At 36.9% G+C, this 24,129-nt stretch overlaps 1 protein-coding gene across 2 annotated transcripts in view; it reads right to left on the reverse strand.

Moving 5' to 3' along the window:
• Positions 1-22,705, reverse strand: part of abcb6a (ATP-binding cassette, sub-family B (MDR/TAP), member 6a) — a 59,203-nt gene extending 36,498 nt beyond the window's left edge. Inside the window, exons 1-6 of one of the 2 annotated variants that reach the window (XM_051930258.1) lie at positions 22,514-22,705; positions 19,688-20,219; positions 8,560-8,691; positions 7,071-7,260; positions 6,576-6,668; positions 652-844 (exon numbers count right to left, since the gene is read on the reverse strand). In XM_051930258.1, coding sequence (XP_051786218.1) covers positions 652-844; positions 6,576-6,668; positions 7,071-7,260; positions 8,560-8,691; positions 19,688-20,203 — 1,124 coding nt within the window. In that variant the 5' untranslated portion in view covers positions 20,204-20,219; positions 22,514-22,705. Of the gene's footprint in view, positions 1-651; positions 845-6,575; positions 6,669-7,070; positions 7,261-8,559; positions 8,692-19,687; positions 20,220-22,091; positions 22,313-22,513 lie in introns of those variants that run through there. The other variant, XM_028807277.2, reaches the window with a different exon arrangement.
• Positions 22,706-24,129: the final 1,424 nt, after the last annotated feature.

The following is a 24,129-nucleotide window of genomic DNA, read 5'->3' on the forward strand; positions in this document are numbered from 1 at the left end:
CTGGCACGTAGCGAGCATGGGGTAAGCCCCGTAGTATATACTGTATATATTTTTTGAAAGAATTCTGTATTTATTTTACACCACTTTCAATCATTACATTTTCTAATAAATTAAGCTGCAGTGTTGCAGACTGTCAAACATTTTTTACAGTCAATGTAAAATGATGCCTGACATGAAATACTTACACTGAAAAAAGCCAACAAGAAAACATATAGACCTTGTATATGAAAACTTTTTTGGAAAAGATGCTTCTGTAACACTTATGATCATAACGGCAAATCTTATTTGGTATATTGGAGGTTCCCATGAAATATTTTATTCAAAATAAATGTTTTTTTTGTAATGAAATTCTTAAATCTGGCAATGGGTTGAACCATTCACAAGTTGTGCATCCCCCACATAGACTTGGAAGGACAGATGAAGACACAGAAATGATTGGCTGATGTAAAAATGTGTTAATATGTCAACATCCAAATTCACCAAGCACAACAAAATGAAATTATAACCCCATCACTATACTTTCTTACATTACATATGGACAAAAATGGTAAACAATAAAAAGTGCAAGTAAAAAATCTCTCTCACACACATTTATATTAATAGTATACAAACAAACATCTATTTTTAAATAAAATTAAAAAAAGATATTACCTAAGTAGTGAGTTGATGCTAGCAGTGCCCCGGTCAACGCTTCGTAATACCTCGCCAGTGCGTCGTCCCAGGTGCCAACGAAGAGAAAGCGAATGCAAGTGAGCAAACAACTGAACTTGCACCTCACGGTTGGTGAACTGCTGTACTCTGATCCACAAAAATGTTCGCATGTTACTAACAAAGCCAGAAGAACCTATGAAATGGAAACAAAAACAGGATTAAAAAGTATACCAAATATTGGTTTCTTTGTAAAAAAAAAAAAAAAACCAGGAGAGGTCTCCCCTAGACTTTCTCGTATTCTCATATACGGGGATGGATATCTGAGGAGTAAACCTCAAGACAATGATTAGATTTTTTAATTATATACATTAAAAAACCATCAACAACAAATCAAATTAATAATATATTGAACAATTATTATAAAAGTAAAGTTGAATAAATAGGACTCTGCAGCTGTATGAACAAACATTAAAGTACCACTTCCAGTTAACGGAAATAGCCCAAAAGTTGATAGAAATCAACGTTTTGTACCCAATCCTTGTATGCAAAATTTAGCTGACCCAAGTAAAAGCGTACTCAAGTTATCGTGTTTACATACATACACACACACCCACACACACAGACATAATTCCAAAAATGTTTTTTTTTGGAATCAGGGAGGTCTAAAACATTGAGATGCATCAAAATCAAATCGAATCTTTGGACGATTAAAATACTTTCCTTATACTTTGTATACGAGAAAGTAAAAAAAAAACAAATGTAATTGTTGTGGTTGACTACTACAGAGTAAAAAACATATTTCCAAACTTTCCATATTAATACAGTTCAACTTTTTATACAAAGCATTTCAATTGCTAGTTGAGCAAAAGGCGCACAAGGTACCCTTGGCTGTACAACAGAAACATTCAGTGGTTCCAGAAATATGTACAAAACTGTAATGATGGTTTGGGTAGGGACTGGCAAAATACATTTTAGGGAGGATTTTGAATTATGATCCTGTTTTTCATGTATTACAGTATAAATACATTTTCTGAACCTCTTCAGTCCATGAAAGAGTTGCAGAAAGCTGAAGCTTAACCAGGCATCATAAGGCACAAAGCAGGAGCCACTCAAAGTAACTAATCACTGGCCAATTTATAGACAATAATCAGTCTAGCACACTTACCTTTTGGATGCTGGAATGAAACCAGAGTACCCAGAATAAATTTACATATGCTACAAGAGAATATGAAAATGGTACAAAGGCAAGTCTCTGGAGTGCAGTGATAACTTAATGATCTGAAACTATGGCTAGTCTAAATGTAATTTCTTGGTGCATGCATTGTCTCAGACCTTCTTAAGTTCTATCGCACCATACCACATACAGTAGACTTTTCGTATGTTGTGGCAAAGATGGAAGTAAACACAACAGCTTCTCATATAATACTGTATGTCCATGCCCTTCTGTGCTTTGTTCTACTGCAATCTAAATATAGTAGTGTAGATTAAAGGGCCACTCACAAGGTGTCTCCAAACTCGAATAGAGGCCAAAGATATCAAAGTAACCAGGAACAAGATTTTAATGTAACAAAAGTGAAGAATTCAGATACAAAGAGAGTAAAACACAAAGAAACAACAGAGCATAGGAAAAAAATAACTCTGATGCCTCTCTAGGCTGCCCACTTTTGAGTTTGAGTTTATTTATAGTCATTATACTTTCGTACAACAAAATTCTGATGACAACTTTCCAAGTGCAGCAAAGAAAAAAGGTAACAATAAAATACACTACAATAAGACAATTATTCCGGCTATTTGGGTAATGAAAAAAAGTAATGAAGAAGAAAGCAGCACATATTCAACTGTAATACACAAAATGACATTATGTAGTAGTATTTAAAGAGTCAATATGCATTGCCTAAGAATAAGTTCCTTGTATTTGTGATAAATGTGAAGGTAAAATGTGTCTATATGTACATTTGTATATTTTATGTTTATATTAGTTCCTGTAAATAGAATGAATATTGGGTTTGGAGAGATGTGACTGAAATCACAGCTCTAGGCAAAAAGCTATTTCTCAGTCTGTTAGTACATGACCCAATTGCCCTAAATCTCTTTCCAAACGGTAGTGGGGCAAACAGATGGTGGCCTGGATGTGTTGTGTCACTGATAATGCTGCTAGCCTTCATTCGAAGTCGGCTAGCATAGTTGGTGTTCGTGTTTGGGAGGTCTGCCCTGATGAATTGTTGCATATCCTTCATCACACGGTGTAGATCCTTCCATTCTGTAATTTTGCAGCTGGCATACCACACAATCAGGCCTTAGAAAATGATACTTTGTATTGCACTATGGTAGACGTTGATTAAAAGCAGCCGAGGTACAATAGAGGGCCAGTCTCAGCTTCCTGAGAAAGTAATTTTACTCAACTTAAATACACTCCAGTCTCCCGTCCAACACTCTTTTAAACTGGTCTGGCCACTCAGCCTCCTGTCACATGAGCCCTTGCATACTACTCTGCTCTAGAGTTCAAGCTCAGAGGTTGGATGGGCCTTCAAACTTTGGCCAATCTTCACGTCAAGATAAACCCTGGAAATTCCTTTGATGGTCCCAGATGACATGATGAAGCCCTGGGGCTACAATTATAGAGCTTCTTTTTGTGGTCACAGGCGTCTTGCACTTTTCCAGCACCAAATAAACATACTGGTGAGGTACAGGAAAGCTGTCCTCTTGAATATGCTTGAGGCATCCCAAAATGTTGTACCGGGGTTATACTGTGCCTTCCAGTGGCCTGTGTGATTCTGTTTAGCCTAATCAATGACACAATGTTTTGCACAACCCATTTCTGTTTAAGTGCCACCTGGCTAACTAACTGGTATTCCGTCACGAAGGCTTAGATGCAGAACACAATTTTAAATCCTCTTTAGGACCAGTCACAGTGCTACAAATCACAATAATGTACTGGTATATTACTACAATTCTTCATGGACACTTCCTTTCAATGTCAATTTCTGTTTATAAATACAATGTAATTAAACCTGACTTTTCAACTCTGTCATTGATCTTCTAAATGGAAATTTAACATAACCCCACTAAATAAGCAATTTAAAATCTAGTTTTAAAGCCATTGTGGAGTAATTTATTTTACTCAATCAAGTTTGTGTCAAACACATTTACTTCATGTGTTAGGTTGTTGTATCGTGTTAGCCATTATGGGTGCAATGAGAAGTAATAGTAATCATGATTCTTGCTTGAAGAAGGGGCTTGAGCTGCCTAGAAAGCTTGAACATTACAATATTTTAGTGATCCAAAAAAGGTGTCATTTTGCTTGACTTCTCGTGGTTGGTCTACAAAAATATTAAAAACAACTTGATTGCTTTTGATTCATGCTTTATTATAAAAACAGCTAATTAATATGTGAGCTTGTTTTACAACAAGTGTGACCCCAAGTGTTTCCTGAACAATTATTAAAAAAAAAAAAAAAAAAAAAGGTTTTAAGTGATTAAAGTGAAACTGAGCTCTAGCACTTGTGTAGAAATGGGCTCCAGTTAAACAGGGTACTTTCCCATTATTAAAGTCAACGCCGCAGTGAAACCATTAGAGACAAGCTGGAGAGTAAAGAGTTAGTGTCTCGTTCTGCTTTCATTTTATTACCTACTATTTTTTATTGCTCCTAACCCTAAATTATACATTCATTTGATCCCAAAAAAAGAAAACCACAGTCCTAACTGCACTGATGAAAACGATGTAACTGAAGGTAATAAACCATGATTAAGGACATTCTGAATGAATTTGTTGTAATTCCTTTCCAATATGCAAAAATATTAAAATGTCACACTACACACAATGCATAGAACATTGTAGTTTTATATAGAAAACTTTTAGTTTTCTTTATAACAAACAAAATTTGTCATTCATTAAAGGGTAAGTTTGGTATTCATCAAATCAAAATTATTTCTTCACAGTAAACTTTTTTCTCAAGTAAACTTTTTTCACTTTGTCATTATGGGGTGTTGTGTGTAGAATTCTGAGGAAAAAAAAGAATTTAATCCATTTTGGAATAAGGCTGTAACATAACAAAATGTGGAAAAAGTGATGCGCTGTGAACACTTTCCGGATGCACTATACTATGCATGTGAAGAAATAATTTTAACATAAAAACAAGGGAAGTTAATATTTTAAAAATCCATGCGGAAACTTTCTGATCATGTTATTTCTGATGTCATAGGGACTCCAGAGGTTAAATTCCCCCTTTATAAACTCTTGACAAATATTACTCCACTGGTCGTTGTTGTAAACTATAAAATCCAGGACACAAAACTAGATGTTATAATAACTCATCTCACTGAAGAAAACATGCAGTTATTCATACTGAGATTATTTAGATTTGCCTATCAATTAAACAGCATATCATTAGAAAGTAATAAAATAAGAATTCTCAACCTACAATCTGTATAGACAAGCACCAGGAGAAAGAAGCACTTTTTTGCTGAACCACATACTAAAAAATGTTTCTCAGAAAAAAGGTGACATTAATAGATAATTAATTTTTTAACATAAATCTTTCATTTCATATTCTATTTTTAGGAAAAAAAAAAACTCCTAAGTAATTCAAACATAAATCTTACAACAAATAACATCTTAGAAATGAGACAATATATATATATATATATATATATATATATATATTTCCGCAATATATAAAATCTTATTAGAGTCCCTACCTTTCAAAGATCCAAGAGGACATTGGGAAGAAGATCTCTTAATCAATATATCAGAAAAGGAGTGGAAGGTAGCAAAGCAGAGAATTCACTCGAGTTCTATATGTGCAAAGCATAGAATTATTCAACTAAAAATTATATATCGAGCTCATCTGTCTCGCTTAAAACTGTCCAAAATGTTTCCAGGGCAGGATCCAACCTGCGAACGCTGCAACCAAGCTCCTGCCTCACTGGGTCACATGTTCTGGGCCTGCACCAAACTAACATCATTTTGGACAAAAATTTTTAAGTGCCTTTCAGACAGCCTTGGTATCACAATCCCTCCTAACCCATTAACAACTGTGTTCGGTGTTCTTCCAGATGGACTTGAATTGGAGAAGGACAAGCAAACGGTGATTGCATTCACTACACTTTTGGCACGCAGACTTATTTTGTTAAATTGGAAGAATCCTAATTCTTCTCTTATAAGTCAGTGGGAAACCGATGTTTTATATTATTTGAAATTGGAAAAAATCAAATTCTCAGTTAGAGGATCTGTACAAAATTTTTTCAAAACCTGGCAGGATTTAATCAATATTATTTTAGAATAAGAGAAATAACTATTACCGCATTTAACTCCCTTCTCCATCTCTTATTTACATATATATTTACTTCTCCCTTTCTTTTGTTTAATGTTGCCTTATTAAAAAGCCTTAAGCAATTTTCCTTTAGCTAAGCTCTCCTTCTCAGGGGTGGGGTTTGATTTGTCTTCAATTTTGTTGGGTTATAAATTGATCTGTTTGTATGGAATGATTACAATGAAAATTAATAAAATAAAAATATAATAAGAAATGAGACAATATGGTAACCAAACATTTGGTTCGAATGCATATAAGAAAACTCCCACCAAACAATTATGTTGCCTTCATCTGACATTAAAGATGAAAATAATTCTGCACCACAAAAAGGCTGTCAAATCAATGTATTTACTGAGAATAAGTGGTTACAATTTTGCATGTTTAATTCCTGTTACTATTTTAGGCATTTGAGAGACAATTTACCTACTCTATATCTTTTCAGTGTGTGAAAATAAAACCATGATATACAATACACAGAAATTTGGTCTAATAGGAAATAAATCAATCCCACATATCATTCCTTAGTGGTACAGGTAGATTTAACTTCATTAATAAAAAATAACTTTAGCAGCTAGACTGACATTGAAATTACCCATTTGAAAGAAGTACTTACCTGCTCCTCCTCCTTGGAGAAATTTCAGAAGCACATAGATGCAGACTGTAACGGCCAGTGTATTCCAACTTTCTCCAGCTGCCAGCTCATTAACTGAAAACAATGGCTTAGAATGAATTTTTAAAAATGTTCAAATGTATTTGTAAAGCAAATCTATCAGATTACTCTTAGGGAAATAATAAAATGCAGTATACATTTTAATGAGTATGACACTAAGTCTTAGGAAATCAATTACTTGACACTGTCAACAGTCGGAAAACTGGAAAACAATCACTGGGTCTTTTTGTGAATCACAGTCTGTGTATGGCATTTTTCTTTGGGAATGCTGCTACCTGATTTTTAGCAGACTAAGCAGATATGGGAGTTTAAGGAAAAACCTGCTCTTTTTATTTTTCTTGCAGTATACATTACAATTACAGGATTCTTGTTGGTTTAAAGCAATTCCAAATTCAAATTCTAACATTTGAAAGAAGCCTGTGAGTGACACATACTTACCAATGTTCTTGTAGAAAACCGGCACAAAAATATTGATTGCTCTCTCTGCACCTAATAACAACAAGCAGAGGATGACCAGACCCTGCAGCAACATGTTACCCTTTGGCCACATGTAGGGCACTAATAACTTCACTTTCTTTCCAAAATCCTGCCATGTGGATCGGTTGCTTTCTGTGCCTGAAAGAAGGGGCTGCAAATACAAAAGTTTAAAACATTCTCGATGATGTCTTATTGCTGGATATTACACTTGTTAACAAAGACACTCAATATTTTTGATAAGTATTGACATGGACACAAGTGTCACTGAATTACTGTATACTGCTGTCCGACTTTAGCAAACAGCAAAAACAATTTCACTCAGCGTTGAACTGAAACTCTAATTTATGATAGGACATACAGTAAACTTAAGCAGGGTAGTCTCAATAAATTCAAGTCACCCCAAACCGCCTCCATCTTCTGGTTTACTAGTCACTAAAACTACTGCTGGAGGTTTTTTTTTTTTTTTTTTTTTTAAGTATTTCTATCTGTAGATAATATTGTGTGAGCAATTGCATCACCTCATAAATATGCAGTATATCACAGATTTATATGAAAGAAAGCTTCCAAAAATCTGCAGTTTCAAAACTTGAAAAGTGATTACCAATACAACTTTTTACTCTATCAAGATGTTGTAAAATGTTGTGTTTACAGAGTTGGTGGAATTCAATGTTATAAAGCACAGATTATATATAGTAAACAGAAGCAATCTAAAACAGTTGATTTCATACTGTTTGAAAAATATTGGGAAGAGATATCAACTTTGTGTGGGTTTTTCATTCAATCAGACAGCCCCAAGCTTGCTGGCTCTCCCGGAATAAGAAAAGTCCTTCATATTACAGATATTAGGATAAACTTAAATCTATTTTAGTATTTTTAAATTCAAAGCCTAGATAGATAGATAAGATAGATACTTCATTAATCCCAATGGGAAATTCACAATTAATACCTCGACTCTGAACGATCTTCTATAAAAGACTGCAACATAAACTGGGTTCTGATACTCATAACTACTACACTGAAGTTCACTTTAAGGGTAAGCAAGATTTATTCAGGTAAAACAGATGTCAATGCACAAAAAGTATAGATTTCATATTACATATTCAGTTCACCTATTACATACGTTATACTCTTCATACCTGCAGCAGTTTCACTTTGCTCTGTAACAAAGCAAGTTGTTTTCTGACCATAGATGTACCATTTCACACAAACAATAAATTAGTATAAGGCGTAACAGTAAAACAAAACATTAGACAGTATTAGGCAACACAAAAATGGTCAGAAATTACTCTGACTGTGGATGTCTTTAAAAGGTCATTTTCAAGAACAGCTACAAAGGTCAAAATACAATTTTAATCATATTTACATTTTAAATTGTGCTTTAAACAATACTTTTTTCAAAGATATCAAGTCCAACTTAGTTTGATACCAAGATAATGGCTACCAAGCTTACCTGTTCTATATCTTGTTCATCTTCATTGATCAGCAACATATAAGGCCTTTGTGGCAATCCAGGTGCCCAGAGGCCAAGAACAAATAACAATGCTGTACAGATGTAGCGCAGCACCCATAGGCCAAACTGGACCTAAAAAGGAAAAACAATTACAAAATAACATTCTATCCTTGGACTGTGACACTTGTGTGGTGGAAGTACTTATTTACATGCTCCAGGAACCTGTTGAGTTTTCTTGTCTGTAACCCAGGTGCTTTGGGTAAGAGTATCCTTTATGTAGTGGAATGACAAACTGTAATCCTAAAGTTGTATGGCTAAATTCATGGGAGAATAACAAGTCCAAACTGTAGTTCCTTCCCTGTATTGATGACCTCACTCTTTGCAATGCAGAGAGAGGAATCTCAGAGTGGAGCATCTCCTACTCAAGATTATGATCATTTCTCTTTACTGCTTAAGTTAGTATACCTTAAGTGTCGAAGATAAAAGTGACCTCCGAGGGTATGCTATTGCCTTCATGATTTTCTAAATGTTTTGTAGTTTCTGCCATGTTCCCTTTATAATTTTACAAGTATTTCTCCATTTCCTCAATCAGTATGTTCCATTCATATTAATTCAAATGGGTTCAATTAAGAATCACCAGTTAACATCACAAGCTGAAGAGGAGCCAGTGCTTAATTAGGCTACAATGAGAGCAATAATGAAGCACATCCTATATGTGGTACCAGAACAGCAAAATTAAGTAAACAAGCTTTTTTATGTGTAACATATGGATTTCCTTGTAAAGCACTTTTAGCATCTTTTGTGAGGAGGACTATGCTACTCAATGCATTGTTTTCAACTTCAGTTGTCTTAGTAGTTAACTTTTTTCCATAATCTTATATTACTTGTCATCCAGACATACCAATTACTGCTTTATTGATAAATACAAGACAGGTGTTATAGAATCAGAATTGCTTAAGTTTGGTCGCCTAGGTTAACAATTTTCTTTGTTTTGAAGAAGACTGGGCATATTTGAGTTCTACATGAACACACATAAGAAACAAAAATGAAAGTACAAGTCACACAGCAGAGTTACAGATCTCTGCCTTAGGGCAAACATAAAATCCTAATATCCTACGTACATCACAGAGTTTAAAATTAACTGTGAAAAATCAATCAGTTGTACAGTAGGGAGCCAAAAAATGACAAACTAAATGGAAAAAGTGTCATGCTAAAAAGCTGCCAGGCTAATGCTATGAAAAGTGCTATTTATTAGTGTACATTTTCTCACAGGCACCATCTTTTTCAATCTGATAGTGTTTTGCTGAGTCATGCTAGGGCTCCTACTTTACAGGACTTCCCAGAGCTAGGGTTAGTATTGCTGCTTTTCTGTTCCCCTTGGCCTGCCTTTAGGAATATTTTTAATGCAAGAAAAGTTGCTTACCGGCTGCATATCAAAAATTAAAAATACAAAATAAAAACGGAAAAAACTAAAATCCATGCAACACGACGTAAAACAAATAGGAACTGGCACACAAAAAAACATTAAATAAAGCAAGACTTTAGATGTGTCAGTTTGCAACACAAAGAATGCCTTTCATGTTTTCCAAGTACATGTACTTCAATTGATGCCGATTATTTTAATTCTTTTTTTGTAAAGGCTATTTACAAAAAAATGCTTTGGAAAGACAATAAGCCAAAATATTTGTTGTGAAAGGTTTGCTTTTCTTAAAACTTTAATTATTGATGTCCTGAACCAGCTAGGTTGCCTTGCACACAACAGAAACCAATCAGTTTTATTAACATTATTATAGTTTTTATTACAAATAAAATATTTTAAATAATTAGGATTCACAGGAAGAAACCAAAGTTTGGGAACATTCTTAATTTTTAATACTCTACCTATTTGAGACATTTTGAAGTTGTTTCTTATTACAAAAACTACTGATATTTAAGATAAACATTGTTAAACTTTTCACAATTTACCATGCAGATAAATGTATAACACATAGATACATATTACTCTGCATGTGCAGTGTAAAAATGTTCCCACACTAATACTGTATCATCACTCATTATTAGACTACAATTCCTATCTACCCTAGTTAAATATTTAAATCTCTTATTATTTCTATACTAAAATGTTTGTTCACTAAAGAACATTTTTCAGTATTTGATATACTGTATTGCTTACAACTGTTTACAACTATGATATTTTTAAAGGTCTAACTTATTTTAGCTTGAATAATGACATTTTTGATGCTTTTGAAAAGTACACTATGACAAAGACTTACACCTGAATACGATGTGCCATTTCAAATATCTTGTCCATCCATCCATTTTCCAACCCGCTGAATCTGAACACAGGGTCACGGGGGTCTGCTGGAGCCAATACCAGCCAACACAGGGCACAAGGCAGGAACCAATCCCGGGCAGGGTGCCAACCCACCGCAGGACATCAAATATCTTGTTCCATAGAAAAAATAATCTTATTATTTATTAACAATTTGAATTCTCCAGGCTATCCTAATTTCTGCAAAATGCTCATATTCTACCTATAACCTGCATCAGAACCAGAAATTAGTGAGGAAACATATCTGATATACTGGTTAACATTTTTGTAATGCATTTTCATTACATTTTAATTATAAAATAAGAAGCAAGTTTGTACACGTTCAAAAAATGGACAATGAAAAGGCTTCATGTGAATCACCCTGCCCGGGATTGGTTCTTGCCTTGTGCCCTGTGTTGGCTGGGATTGGCTCAAGCAGACCCCCCGTGACCCTGTGTTCGGATTCAGCGGGCTGGAAAATGAATGGATGGATGGCTGTTCTGAAATACAATGGACACTGTACAACTTTATTTCCTTACAATCATAAGGTTTACTGATACAACATGCCAATGGAAACATTCTTTTCTTGTGTTTATCCTTTTACAACACACTACATCTTTACATGGTGATAATGTAGATAGAATTTTTTTATATCTTTTAAGAAAGCTGAAACCGCTATATGTTCACAGTTTAAAAAAAAAAGATATCTTTTTTAAAGTTGTTTTAATGCATTTCCATTCACCTTCTTACTGTTTTTTTAGGTGTATTTGTAAATAATGCAAAAAGCATCTAGAGCAGTTGCCATGTTTGACTGTTTACATGACAATAATTTTGTTGAAATTTAGCACAATTGTTATTCAAGAAAATTAAATTTTTGTTGAAATATCATAAATAGAGTACACTGTACATATTTTTGAAATTTCAAAATTTCCAACTGAAAATCACTGGCAATTTCAAAAACTTGTCCAAAAAACTGTCAAACACTATGATATGTTCTGTGTGACTTTAATTATGGATTAGTCTAATGAATCAAATATAACTTGAAATAGGTCACTTCAGCCTGTATACTTTATAGATTATCCTCTTTTACTTGCCTGATAACTGCTTTTGATGACAAAACAAATCCCCAGTACAGGTAAGTCACATGGGAGGGGCGCACACTCACAAACCGCTGGTACACAAGCTCACTTCTCTTACTGCTTGAGGTAATACAAAAAGTTACTTAACTAGAAATTAATGTAAAAGGAAAGGAATTATGTCACCATGGATTGGTAAGCACAGCACAGAGCTAACAAATGTGTACTCTGCATTTATGTTACACTAAAACACACACAGCTGCATCATCTGCACATTTAAACAATACCATATTTTGCTCAGGATGGCATGATGGTGCAGTGCTACCACTGCTGCCTCACAATAAGGACACCACGGTTCACACCCCAGATCCTCCCTGCATGGAGTTTGCATGTTCTCCCTGTGTCCAAAGATATGCAACTTAGATGGATTAGCAATACTAAATTGGCCCTGGCATGCGTATGTGTGTTCACCCTGCAATGGACTTGTGCCCTGTCAAGGGTTTATTCCTGCCTTGAGCCCTGTGCTGGCTGGGATTAGCTAAGCAACACTGTTTATGATAAAGCGGTTTAGAAAATGAAAATATTTTGCTCACACTATAATTTATGGGCAGACCTGCTCTCCATCATGGTCTGAACTTGTTAAAAGTTTATCTTGAGATTTCAATAGAGATTTTAACTCTTCACTGTGTACTTCTATTAAAAAAATGTTATTTTTCAGAACTACAATTACTCAAACTGCCTACAACAGTTTTTAATCACTTGAATTGGACTCTGCTGCCTATGAAAACTACTGAGCCACAATAAGCCTGTTAAGTGTGTGTTTAGATACATGACAGTGATACGTTTTGTTAAAAAGCATACCGTAGGCTACCAGTTAATGTAACTGCACTATTATCACTGTTATTTATATACAGTGCATATGACTCTGTTGAAAAAATGTGACACCTGATTCTTGTAATAACTGATGAAGGGAGTGAAACCTCCAGAAATTCACTGAATGCTGCTGCCATGTGCATATCAGTAAGCTGTTTGTGTAGCCATCTAGTGCAAACTTTACAGTATCCCAAGTCACCATGCACTATGGCATGTACAGATCCATAGCTTACATCCAGATTGGTGCGGACAACATAACTCATCGGTTTTCTATGACGAAGGCATTTGCCATATCCATGTGGGTCTGTGTGCGTAATGTTGATGGTCAGCCTGATTAAGCTCTGTCAGTTACACTTGTTCTTCCCACTTTAAAATTCTAACCCATTCATAAACATTTCCTTGAGTCATGCTGCTTTCACTTTTGTACTGAGCCAACATCCTTTAGCGAATTTCAGCAGGTTTCACTCCCTCTGCCCAAAGAAATCTCACTACGGCATGTTGTTCAGCAGTGGTGGAAACCCCACAGTAGAGCATCCATGTTCATTTGAGCTTGACTTCAACTAGACTAACATCAGAGCTCTGCGCTGTGTATCTTTAAACTACACCAACAGATACAAGCGGACACCATAACAACATGTTTATGATGGGTTACCGCTTAATTTTCAAACTGCCTTTACTTTTTGATTTACCCTCATAATATTAAATAAAAGGGATGCCAAAATGAACATAAGCAGCCAATGTTGATACTGTTTTTCAATTATTTTTTTAAACTTATCCAAAACCCTGTATAAAACACACTGACCACCTCTGACTCGATAACTCTGTGCACTACCTTTATGACTAATCAGATATTTCCTCTAGGTAATGATTTCAATATTCAGTTTATTTCAGTATAGTGCTCTTCTCTGAATGCAGGCTCAATTACAAATTTTCCAAACTACTGAATACATAATGAATACACATGCAAACATAGATTTGTTTAAACACTTAGTAAGACAAAAGCAGTCCAATATGATCAACGGAGTCTAATAATATCTGTCCGTAAACATAATTGTTGCGCTATCACTAGTTATCAATAGAGCAAAAGGAACACAAAAACTCCTGTCAGCAGCATCCCCAGATAAAATAAACCCCTGGGGTGTCAACAGTTGGTTAAAATGCAAAGACCAAAACAGAATGAGATAAGTCATAGTCCTGGCCATCTAGGACAATTGTCTGGCTATTTCCTTCTGTACAGTGAAGGAGTTTTGTATTACTCCTATTCTTTAAAGAAATGTTTCAAATAATTTTGGGATTTTTGAACATTAATAGCTAATCTCATGTTCTGACATTTCTGTGGAGTTTTGCCTAGGACATGCAAAAATTTTAAATTACTTTTCTTCTTTAACCATTTCAATGTAAACTCACTTGTACGATTCAAATCATTACTGCACTTTACCTTCAGCTCACAAACAGATGGTCTGTCATTCTCCCAAAGAACTCTTCAAAGCACTGCAGAACTCAATGGTTCCAACAACAATGGCAAGTTGCTAAGTTGGCAAACATCCCTAAACCAGGATGGTATCACCCCTTAGTGATGTTATGTGGTGCTTGTTTTTTTGCTCTGCAGTGCATTACTAGCATCTCTACAACCAAAAGTAGACCTACATTACAAAAAAAAAAAAAAAAAAAAAAAAAAGTTTCTACTTTTGTCTAGAGCAGCATTTCCCAAACTATGGGTCGCAAGCGAATATTGAGTGGGCCCTGAAACATAAGACGATATTCCGACCGATCGGGCTAACAGCCGGAGGTCTTTTGTTTTTGTGACATTCTTTATCGCGTTGTGTTGTGTTCGTTAGCGTACGCCCTTATAATCTTTTTAAAAACAATTATTAACGTTTGAATATAATAATGGAAAAGTGGTTGAAACGGATAGCAAAACCTACGTCGCCGCCGCCGGTTGATTGTGATGAAAAGACAGAAGATGTTCTTATAAATGACAAAAGTTGCACTGAGGCTGACTTCCAAGCTCCCTCAACGAGTTCACATGAATCGAAACGACGGAAAGTTGTAAGAAAATATGACCCTGAATATCTAAAACTAGGATTCACTTGGAATCATGATACGACAGATCCGCATCCTCAATGCGTGATTTGCTACGAAATATTAGCGAACGAAAGTATGCGCCCAAGTAAGTTGACGCGTCATATAGAAACAAAGCATTCCCATTTTACGAATAAGCCAGTAGATTTTTTTCAAAGAAAATTGTTGGATATGAAATCTTCAAAAAATATTGTTTCACATTTCATTAATATTAATGAAAATGCTGTATATGCCTCGTACCTCATTAGCTTAAGGATCGCCAGAGCAGGAAAGCCTCATACCATTGGCGAAGATTTAGTGTTACCATCAATTAAAGATGCTGTTGGAGCGATGTTTGGAGAAAAAGAAGTAAAGGAAATCGAGCGCATACCACTGTCCAATAATACTGTTGCACGACGAATCGACGAAATGGCTGAATGGGCAGAGGACGAATTAATCCGGAGGGTAGCTTGTAGTAAATATTATACACTACAACTAGATGAGTCTACTGACGTGCAAGGCCTATCTCAACTACTTGCTTTTGTGCGTTATATATGGCAAAACGACACGCATGAAGATATCTTGTTCTGCAAGCCAATTAGTCGTGGAACGGCCGAGGAAATTTTCAATGCAATTGATTCCTATATAAAAGAGAAAGGTTTACAGTGGAAGAACTGTTTCGGTATATGCACTGACGGTGCGCGGGCTATGTGCGGGAAAAACAGCAGTGTCGTTACAAGAGTTCTTAAACAAAGCCCCTGTGCTTTGTGGACACACTGTAGCCTTCACAGAGAAGCACTGGTTTCAAAAGCATTACCTAATGATTTCAAAACAGTACTAAATACAGCTGTGAAAATTGTAAATTATATTAAAACAAAACCCTTACAAGCACGTTTATTTCAAAAGCTGTGTGAAGAAATGGGTAGTCTTCATACATCTCTTCTTCTGCATACGGAGGTACGTTGGTTATCCAGGGGGAAAGTACTGACACGATTAGTGGAATTACGCAATGAAGTTACAATTTACTTGGAAGGAAAAACTGAATATATTGAATGTCTACTGGACAAAGAATTCATTCTCAAGCTCACATACTTGGCTGATATTTTTTCGAAATTAAACGAACTCAATTTGCATTTGCAAGGTTCAAACGAATCAGACATTTTTGCAGTTCACGATAGAATTCGAGCGTTTATGAAAAAGCTTATGTTGTGGAAAAGTTGTATTGAGGATGGCAAGTATGATTGTTTTGAAACTCTTGAAACTTTTATTATAGAAAACCAAGTGCAGCCAAAGACGAACATACTGTCTGCAATTTCCACTCTTTTATCATTGTTAAAAAATAACTTTGATGCCTATTTCGGGGAAGAGATGAAAAAGCTCGACTCGTTGAATTGGATTTGTAACCCATTTCAAGACCGCCTACCAAGTAGTATATCAACAAAAGCAACTGAAGAACTCATTGATTTATCAGAAGATACGTCACTGAAAAATAGTTTCAATCGCAAGCAGTTAACGAAATTCTGGCTCTCAGTTGCTGGGAACTATCCTTGCCTGTTTGATGAAGCTATAAAAGTCCTCCTCCCCTTCAGTACCTCATATGTATGTGAGGCCGGATTTTCGGCTATGATCAGCATTAAAACTAAATACCGAAATAAATTGGACGTATCAAACTCACTGCGATTAAAAGTAACTAAAATTGAAGTTGATGCTAAAGCTGTAATGACAAAAAATAGGAAACAAATACACCCTTCTCATTGAAATAACAGTCCTTGTAGGTATTTAAGTAATAAAAAATTGCAACTTAAAGTTGTTTTTTTTCTTATTTGAAAAGTCCTTCATTCATATTGGTGATGCTTAAATTTCCATAGTGACTGTTTGTGAGCTAAAGTACAATATATGTTGTCTGTGATGATAACAAATTAATGTCAAATGAAAAAATACTTTAAACAAAATAAACAGCCCGAACAAATAAGACACCATTAAGTAGTTCCGCGACTTGCTACTAGGGAATCTGAGCGTTACCAATATTTTATGCCCCCTTTTTAAGACGGCTAAGAGGTGGGTCCCGAATTTGGCAGTTTTTGTTAGGTGGGTCGGAGCCCAGTCAACTTTGGAAACCACTGGTCTAGAGAATATTGTTCTGCAATTCCTCAGCATGGCCCAGATACATTATAGGAAACCAAAGATGCTCTGTTCAGGGAGGAAACTCCATGCTTGTATGAAATGGATCACATTTTTACCTAGTCCCTTTATAATGGTCAAGTTATGAACGTTAACCTGAGCTAAACTTAACCCAAACTGAAGATTCTTGTACATAGACTTTTTATGACAAAACAAGTTGCCCATGGAGAAATGTTGGAACATAATCCTCTGCTGGGAAGACTGACTACAGCACCAAATTTCTTCTGTTTAGGCAATATTATCTGGTCGAGCTTCAGAGAATAATATCATAAAATATAATAATACGACTTTCCACACTAATGAACACATGCAAGAATGTTTTTCTAGAAGTGTTCCAGAACCTCTATTGATTGTGGCACAATGTGTGTCTAGAAACTGCACACTAACAGGTCCAGTGGCCAAACTGTTAACCAAAGTATTCAAACAGTTAACTTCAGATCTTTTAAGTGGTCCGAGTTCAAGAAGTTGGCAATAACTTTCTTCACATTTGAAGATTATGTGTTTTCTCACTTTGCAATTCACAAACTAAACAAATGAAAGAAATGCTCCAAATAATACCTTTATCCTGTTAACAGTCTCCTGTATACATCAGTGCAACCTACAAAAACATTTAATCAAGCTTGCTACAAAAAAATATAAAATGATACAGAAACTGAGCTTTTCACAGCAGCAGTGTACATTTATTAGAGGGCATTAGAAGGAATGACAGGATTTGGCTTCTCTCATGAAGGTACCATATGGTAAGCAACTGGTCAAAATAATAAACTCCACAGACTGACATGTTACTTTGCAAAAACCCCCTCCGAACCCCCGAACCCATTTGAAAAATACATAAGACAATAAGAAAATTGACTAATCAGAGGAGACTCTTCAGTCAGTCAAGCTTGTTAATTTAGCTAATAGCTAAGATATCCCAATATCTCATCCAGATATCACTTAATGGTTGCCAATGTGACATGGATTGTCTAGGCATCTGTGACTGATTACCTTTTCTCAATTTCATTTTGGTTTTAGAAAAGTGGCCTTTCTTTGACAGTGTAGGGGAGCAGGAAGTTTGAATGGACACTAAAGGGTAGATTGATAGTTAACTATTCACGTGAGGATTAGTGATCCAGGCTGCTTTTCCTCGTTAGTGGCTAAACATGTGAGTTAATGCAGCACCTGTTTTACCTAAGATAAGTGGGCTGTGTACAGTAAAGTTATAGAGAAGGTGAAAGTTCAAGTTTGGTCAGTTTTTGGAGTTCGAGAGTGATACAGGTGACAAGAGACTGGGAGCTCCAGTTGAGGAAATTGGGATTACAAAGAGAGGTTGAATTAAGGCTAGACGGACAGAGAAATGAAAGGCGAGGCTGTGTGGTGTGTGCAGTGGTCTCCTGACTGAAGATTTAATTCTTGTAGATAGCAGGGCTGATCCTTCCCTGCTTAAGCTAGAGGACAGGGGAGATATTTTGGACTGGGTATCATCCTGCGGGTACCAACATGAGTTGACACACGGACAGTCCAGAGTCCAAGTTTCTGGACAAAGACCATGCCTGCTGATTAGGAACAGACTGGACGCAGCAATCATCAGAGTAAGGACTGTAGACAGGTGCAAGTAAGTGAGTGCAGAAGGACAGAGTTGACAGTGCAAGCACAGAGTCATTTGAAAGCCTTGATAGTAAATGGGCAAAGTATCCAACAAGACACGTCAGTGGATGGAATGCATTTAAAGGCTTAGGGACTGGTGCTCTATGAATGGTACGGATATCCTTTCAATTGCTTTTTATTGATGTTATTTATTTATAGTTCTATTTATTGACTGAAGGACAAGCTCTGGTTTTTATGGAATTGTTTTTTGATTGGAGACATCTAATCTGCACTTGGACATTTTTAGATTAGATCAAACATGCACCTCACTCTTTTTGTTATCTTAAATCTTATCGTTGTGTCTCTTCGTCACTGGCCCATCCTCACTACATGAACTACGAGAGGTCAAACCTACATCCTGCTGTTAATCCCTGACAGACAAGGTTTCTGCTTCAACTATACGAGTTAGTAGAGTAGAGCTTGTTCCTGCTTCCCCAAGTCTCTGCATAAATAAGCGGTCTGTGGCTTCAGCCTTAAATGCACTTCGCAATGGTTGGTTTCCATTGTTACTCCCATTTACTTACACTCAGTGTTATAAACATTAATAGCATTTTTTTTTGAAGGTTTCCAGAAAGTATAGTATGAAAAGGGAACATAATTTATTTAACACATCGTTATTATACCAAATTACCATAACAATTGCCATATGCATTACTTATGTTATAGTTCAAAGTTTATTGTACTTTACACAACATGCCAATTGTTAGTTCCTGGTAGTGATATTCTGTACATGCTTATAAACTAAAAGTTATGGATGTCTTGTGCCAGTACTCAGATGTAAATAACGACATGCACCAGAAGGTGCAAATACAAAAAAATGGACCTCCATATGTATAATAAACATACAAACTGAAAGTAATCTGTATGCAAAGGTGTAACTAAAGGTCGTTAGCTATTGCTCAAGAAATAAACAGGCAGTATAGCAAGTGAAAATGACTTCCATGTGTGTGCCTAATGGTTGGGAATGGAATATGGATACAATGCGAAATAAAATACATACCTTTTTTACTGTAGTTTCCAAACTCCACCACCACAGTGGGCTACTCCAAGATATAAAACTCAGGTTCTCCCCAGCAAATGCCAAGCTCCAAAACAGCAAGAGTATAACACTGTGGCCTCTAGTTCGATCCAGCATCATGACTCGATTCCTCTCCACTTGAAGCAAGATGATTGCACAAGTCCATCCAACAACTGAAAGGCAGCCATACAAGATGACAAATCCAGGGAGCACACCAGGGCTTATTGTCTGCCACAACAAACCCCCAACAAACTGAACCTGTAAGATGGCAGACAACCCAAGCTGTAATTTATATAACTGTGAGCGAGGGATGTACTTGGGCTCCATTGCAGTTCCATACTTTCTATAGCAAATGCAGTGGAAAGTACCAAAAAGGAGGGAAACAGTCAAGAGGAGTATGGGCAACAGAGTAAAGAAGAAGCAGGGAGATAGGCCAGACTGGATCCACACCTCAGAAATAGAGGCATTGGCCTCACAATAGCTTCCAAGCACAGCCATCACACAGGACTGTATGCTGAAAAAGAAACACAAAGAAGCAAACTGTGAATATAAGGAATAAATGAAAGATCACAATTACATTCTGAAAAGGTCACTGACCACCTGAATGACCTACAGTATTTAAGGCCCTGCTGTACATTACATAGACAAAACTGTTTGGTTGCCCTTGAAGAGAATGATAATGTTTTAGAGAAAAAGATACATAAGTAAAGTCAAAGACCAATCAACCTAATCTAAACATCTATTAGATAAAATAGGAAACCACAGAAGTTGAAGAAACCCCAGCATGAACATGGAGGAACCGTGCAAGCACCACTTAGTGACTGGACAGGAAACTGTTGTTTTGGGACAGCATTGCTAACTGCTGTACCATCATGCATATTCTAAATCATCTTTTTTTCCGGACTCACATACTAAATTTGCAAGTAGCTGAATTTTATAATGCCACAATACGCAGAACATCTCCGAAGCCCTCTGAACCTCTATTTGTGTGGAGTCTGCATGTCCTCCCAATGACTGCGTTGGTTCCCCTCCAGGTAATCTGGTTCCCCCCACACGTCCCCAGAGATGTGCTGGTTACACTGATTCAAGTGTGTGTATGTGTGTGTGTGAGTGGCCCTTTGCTGAACCCTGCCTTTTATGTTGCTTGGATATGCTCAAAACCCCCTGTAACCCTATCATGAATTACCTCAAAGTTTTATACTGTACTATAGCAGGTATGTATTTTATGTTTCAAATACTGTACCAAAGGAGATGCAGTGGGTACACCTACCATCTCAGCGCTCCAGAGTTCTCTGTTCAAATTCCTTGTCTGTTTGTGTGGACTCTGCATGTCCTCCCCAGTGTCTGCATAGGTTCTCCTCTAGGTAAGCAGGCTGATGTGCTGGTCTGGCTGATCTGTGATTTCAAGTGTTTTGTGTGTGTGAGTGGGAGTGGGAGTGGGCTAAACCCTGCCTTTTATATCACTCAAATGGGCTCTGAGCCCCCTGTATCCCTATCATTAAGTGGATTTGAGAATGGTATGTCAGAATAACGACTGTGGCAAACACTTAAGATTTTTTTTTTAAATAATACCTATATGCACTTAAGATTTTTTTTTTAAAATAATACCTATATGTTGGCATTAAGAATTTACTGATAATTCAGGTAACTGGGTTTAAATTCCAGCCCGCTTGCTGTCTGTATATTCGCAACCTTTTTCCTGTGCGTTTTGTCCTCCAAGTTCTGAAGACGGAAGACGTCTGCGTTATGAACACTGGCGAATTCAAAACGAATCGGTATGTGGGAACAAGGGTGGTCCACTGCTGGAATAATTTCCGGTTTCCAGCAAGACTGAATTTAAATGATCGAGTTAGGAAATTAAAGTTCATACAAAAAAAGTGTGTTAATAACGTTACATTAATATCTGAATTATAGATACAACGTATAGTCTGCTCATAAACTTAAAGCCTACAAATCATTCATCAGCATTACCACGATATGTGTAGTACGTGCAAGAAACACACATACAGTATATTAATGGTACAGTATAACGCAGGACTGGAGGTGCACGTGGCTGTAGAAAACAGAATCTAAAACAACAGAACTGACTGCAGACCCATACTGAAGCACGAAGGTTTTCAATATATCAAAATTCATGATATAGCAGATACAAGTTACGGAACGACAGTAAAAAGACACGATTTTTCGACTGAACTGTGAAAAGATATGCGCCGATACACGGCGAACCCAGCGCCAAATCACACTGGAGACTGCCTGGATCCGGACCGGTCGGTTCGTGCACCGCTCCGTCCAAGTCGCTCACACCCATACAAGTGTGTCCTTCATAGTTTGTTACGCTAATTTAAGTGACAAAAAGCTACACATTTGCAGGTCGGCGTATACTCACCTTTTTTACAACAAAAATAATTTTCTGCTTTCGGGGTTAAAAATCTAAAACAGCGCTCCAAAAACACTACTGTGTGGTAGTAACAACTGTGACCTCTGGCTGTAACCACTCGCCGGGAGCTCAGTGTTTTGGATCATCCATGACTCGGCAATCTGCACTGGTGCTTCAGCTACTGCTCTGGGTCCTAACGTGTGCCGTCCTCACGTACATTCTGCGTACAGTTGCGTACGCGCACAAGTATGGAACGTGATCTTGACAATCGTTTGCGACAGGTGTTTTTACATCGTATTCAGGGTTAATACAATCATTGGCGAAGGAAGGGGTTTGAACTGGGAGGAGCAAGCTCGTTAGTGTCCCGCTCAAACCCAAACCCGCTATCCTTAATGTGTTGGGGTAGTTGATGGCAGAGGATGGTTCCTTACCGGAGGTGCTCAGTTGCAAAGAATGTTTTCGGTGGTGTGGTTGATTGATTGGTTGACGTGGATAGTTTGGGTGATGAGTTACAGTGGATGCTTTATCAGGCAGCGAATAATTTTCGGGAGGGGTGATTACTTGTGGTGGATTATTTTGGGGAAGTGATCGATTGCTGTAGATGGTTTCCGGTTTCCAAGGGAATGATCGGTTGCAGTGGATGCTTTCCCTGATTGGTTGCAGGGCTGGCTTGGCGTTGACGTAGAGCTGGTTTAACATTGTGCTCTTAGGCAGACTCGGTTGCCAGCACCCAAAAAGAGATATCCAAAATTATTTTTACACGTTCAGATCTCAAATTATAATCGACAAAGAAGCGGATGTACCCCTTGAAGATTGCATGTGAAATCTACGAATGGGTAGGGAGTCCCTCTTGGAGATTGACATCGTTGTGATCAGATGTGCAACAACATTTTTGTCTACCCCTCTGGCTTTGTCACTAGGTCTAGTGTAGCACCAGTGGCTCCAGTACATTAAGGACAAAATGGGGCATTCTCCCCCAGCTAGTGCTGTTATGCAAAAAATAAACGAAGTCTTAAACATGCTTCGGTAATTTAATATTTTGTTAAAATGTCGATAGCAAAATCAACTTAGTTGTCATAATATTTTTTTTTCCAATTTTCCCATATGGTCAATGTAATTTCTTATCTCTCTATTATTAAAAAAAATCTTGGAAGGCTTGGAAGGAGAAGAGATGTGATTTTCTAGGAGACACTTTAACGTCCCGCAAAACCAGGCAGTGAGACAAAAGGACAGCTGCTGTACAGTCTTTTAAATGTTCAAAGCACATTTATAGATCATGCAGCACAGCAGCAGCAAGCCAACAGCTGATCGAGCAAAGAGGAGGTAAAAAAAATGTATTTGTTTCCCATTGTATCACCATTTAATAGGGCGTTTCGGAGGACAGAACGCATCTCCTTAGGGCGCGTTCAGCCCCCCTCTTCACAACGCCAGCGGCTGAGAAGCGAAGTGGCTGGCACTTCACTCGCCCTTTGGTGCAGGGTTAGTGGGTGGGTGAGCAAAGCGAGCAGGGGGCTTTGCCCCCTAGTCTAGAAAAATATTTATTTTCAGAGTAAGTGAAATTTTCTTTGCCACTAGCTTGTTTTCAGGATGCTGGGACAGATCATTTGACCCAGTGGTGTTCCAGGCATACTTTTGCTTAAGTGTACATATGTGCAGCCTGACCTTTTCAGTTCTGCCTTGGGGGTTTAAGGTTTGAACCCCTCCAATGACCCATTGGATGATTTTTTTTTCTTACACTCAATTTCAAATGTCAGTGAACATATTCATTTTGCTGTTTTGTAGTAATCACCATCATTATCATGAATCATGTTGATTGCATACAGTACGTACCATACAAGTTAGCATTTTACCCATAAAAAAAAATGAAATATTCATTAGTGTTTATGCTTTTGATGTTGAAATATCTTTTAATACTGTCCATTGGTGGTTCTAACATTTGACTATATGTAATAGTTTTTTACTTTACGTGTTTTTATGGCATTACTAGACAAAGAGCCCGTTTCGACAACGTAAGATGAAACGGGCACGAGTTTGTGTCAGCAGTGTA

This window comes from Erpetoichthys calabaricus, chromosome 8, assembly GCF_900747795.2.
Source record: "Erpetoichthys calabaricus chromosome 8, fErpCal1.3, whole genome shotgun sequence".
Classification (NCBI taxonomy): Eukaryota; Metazoa; Chordata; class Cladistia; order Polypteriformes; family Polypteridae; genus Erpetoichthys; species Erpetoichthys calabaricus.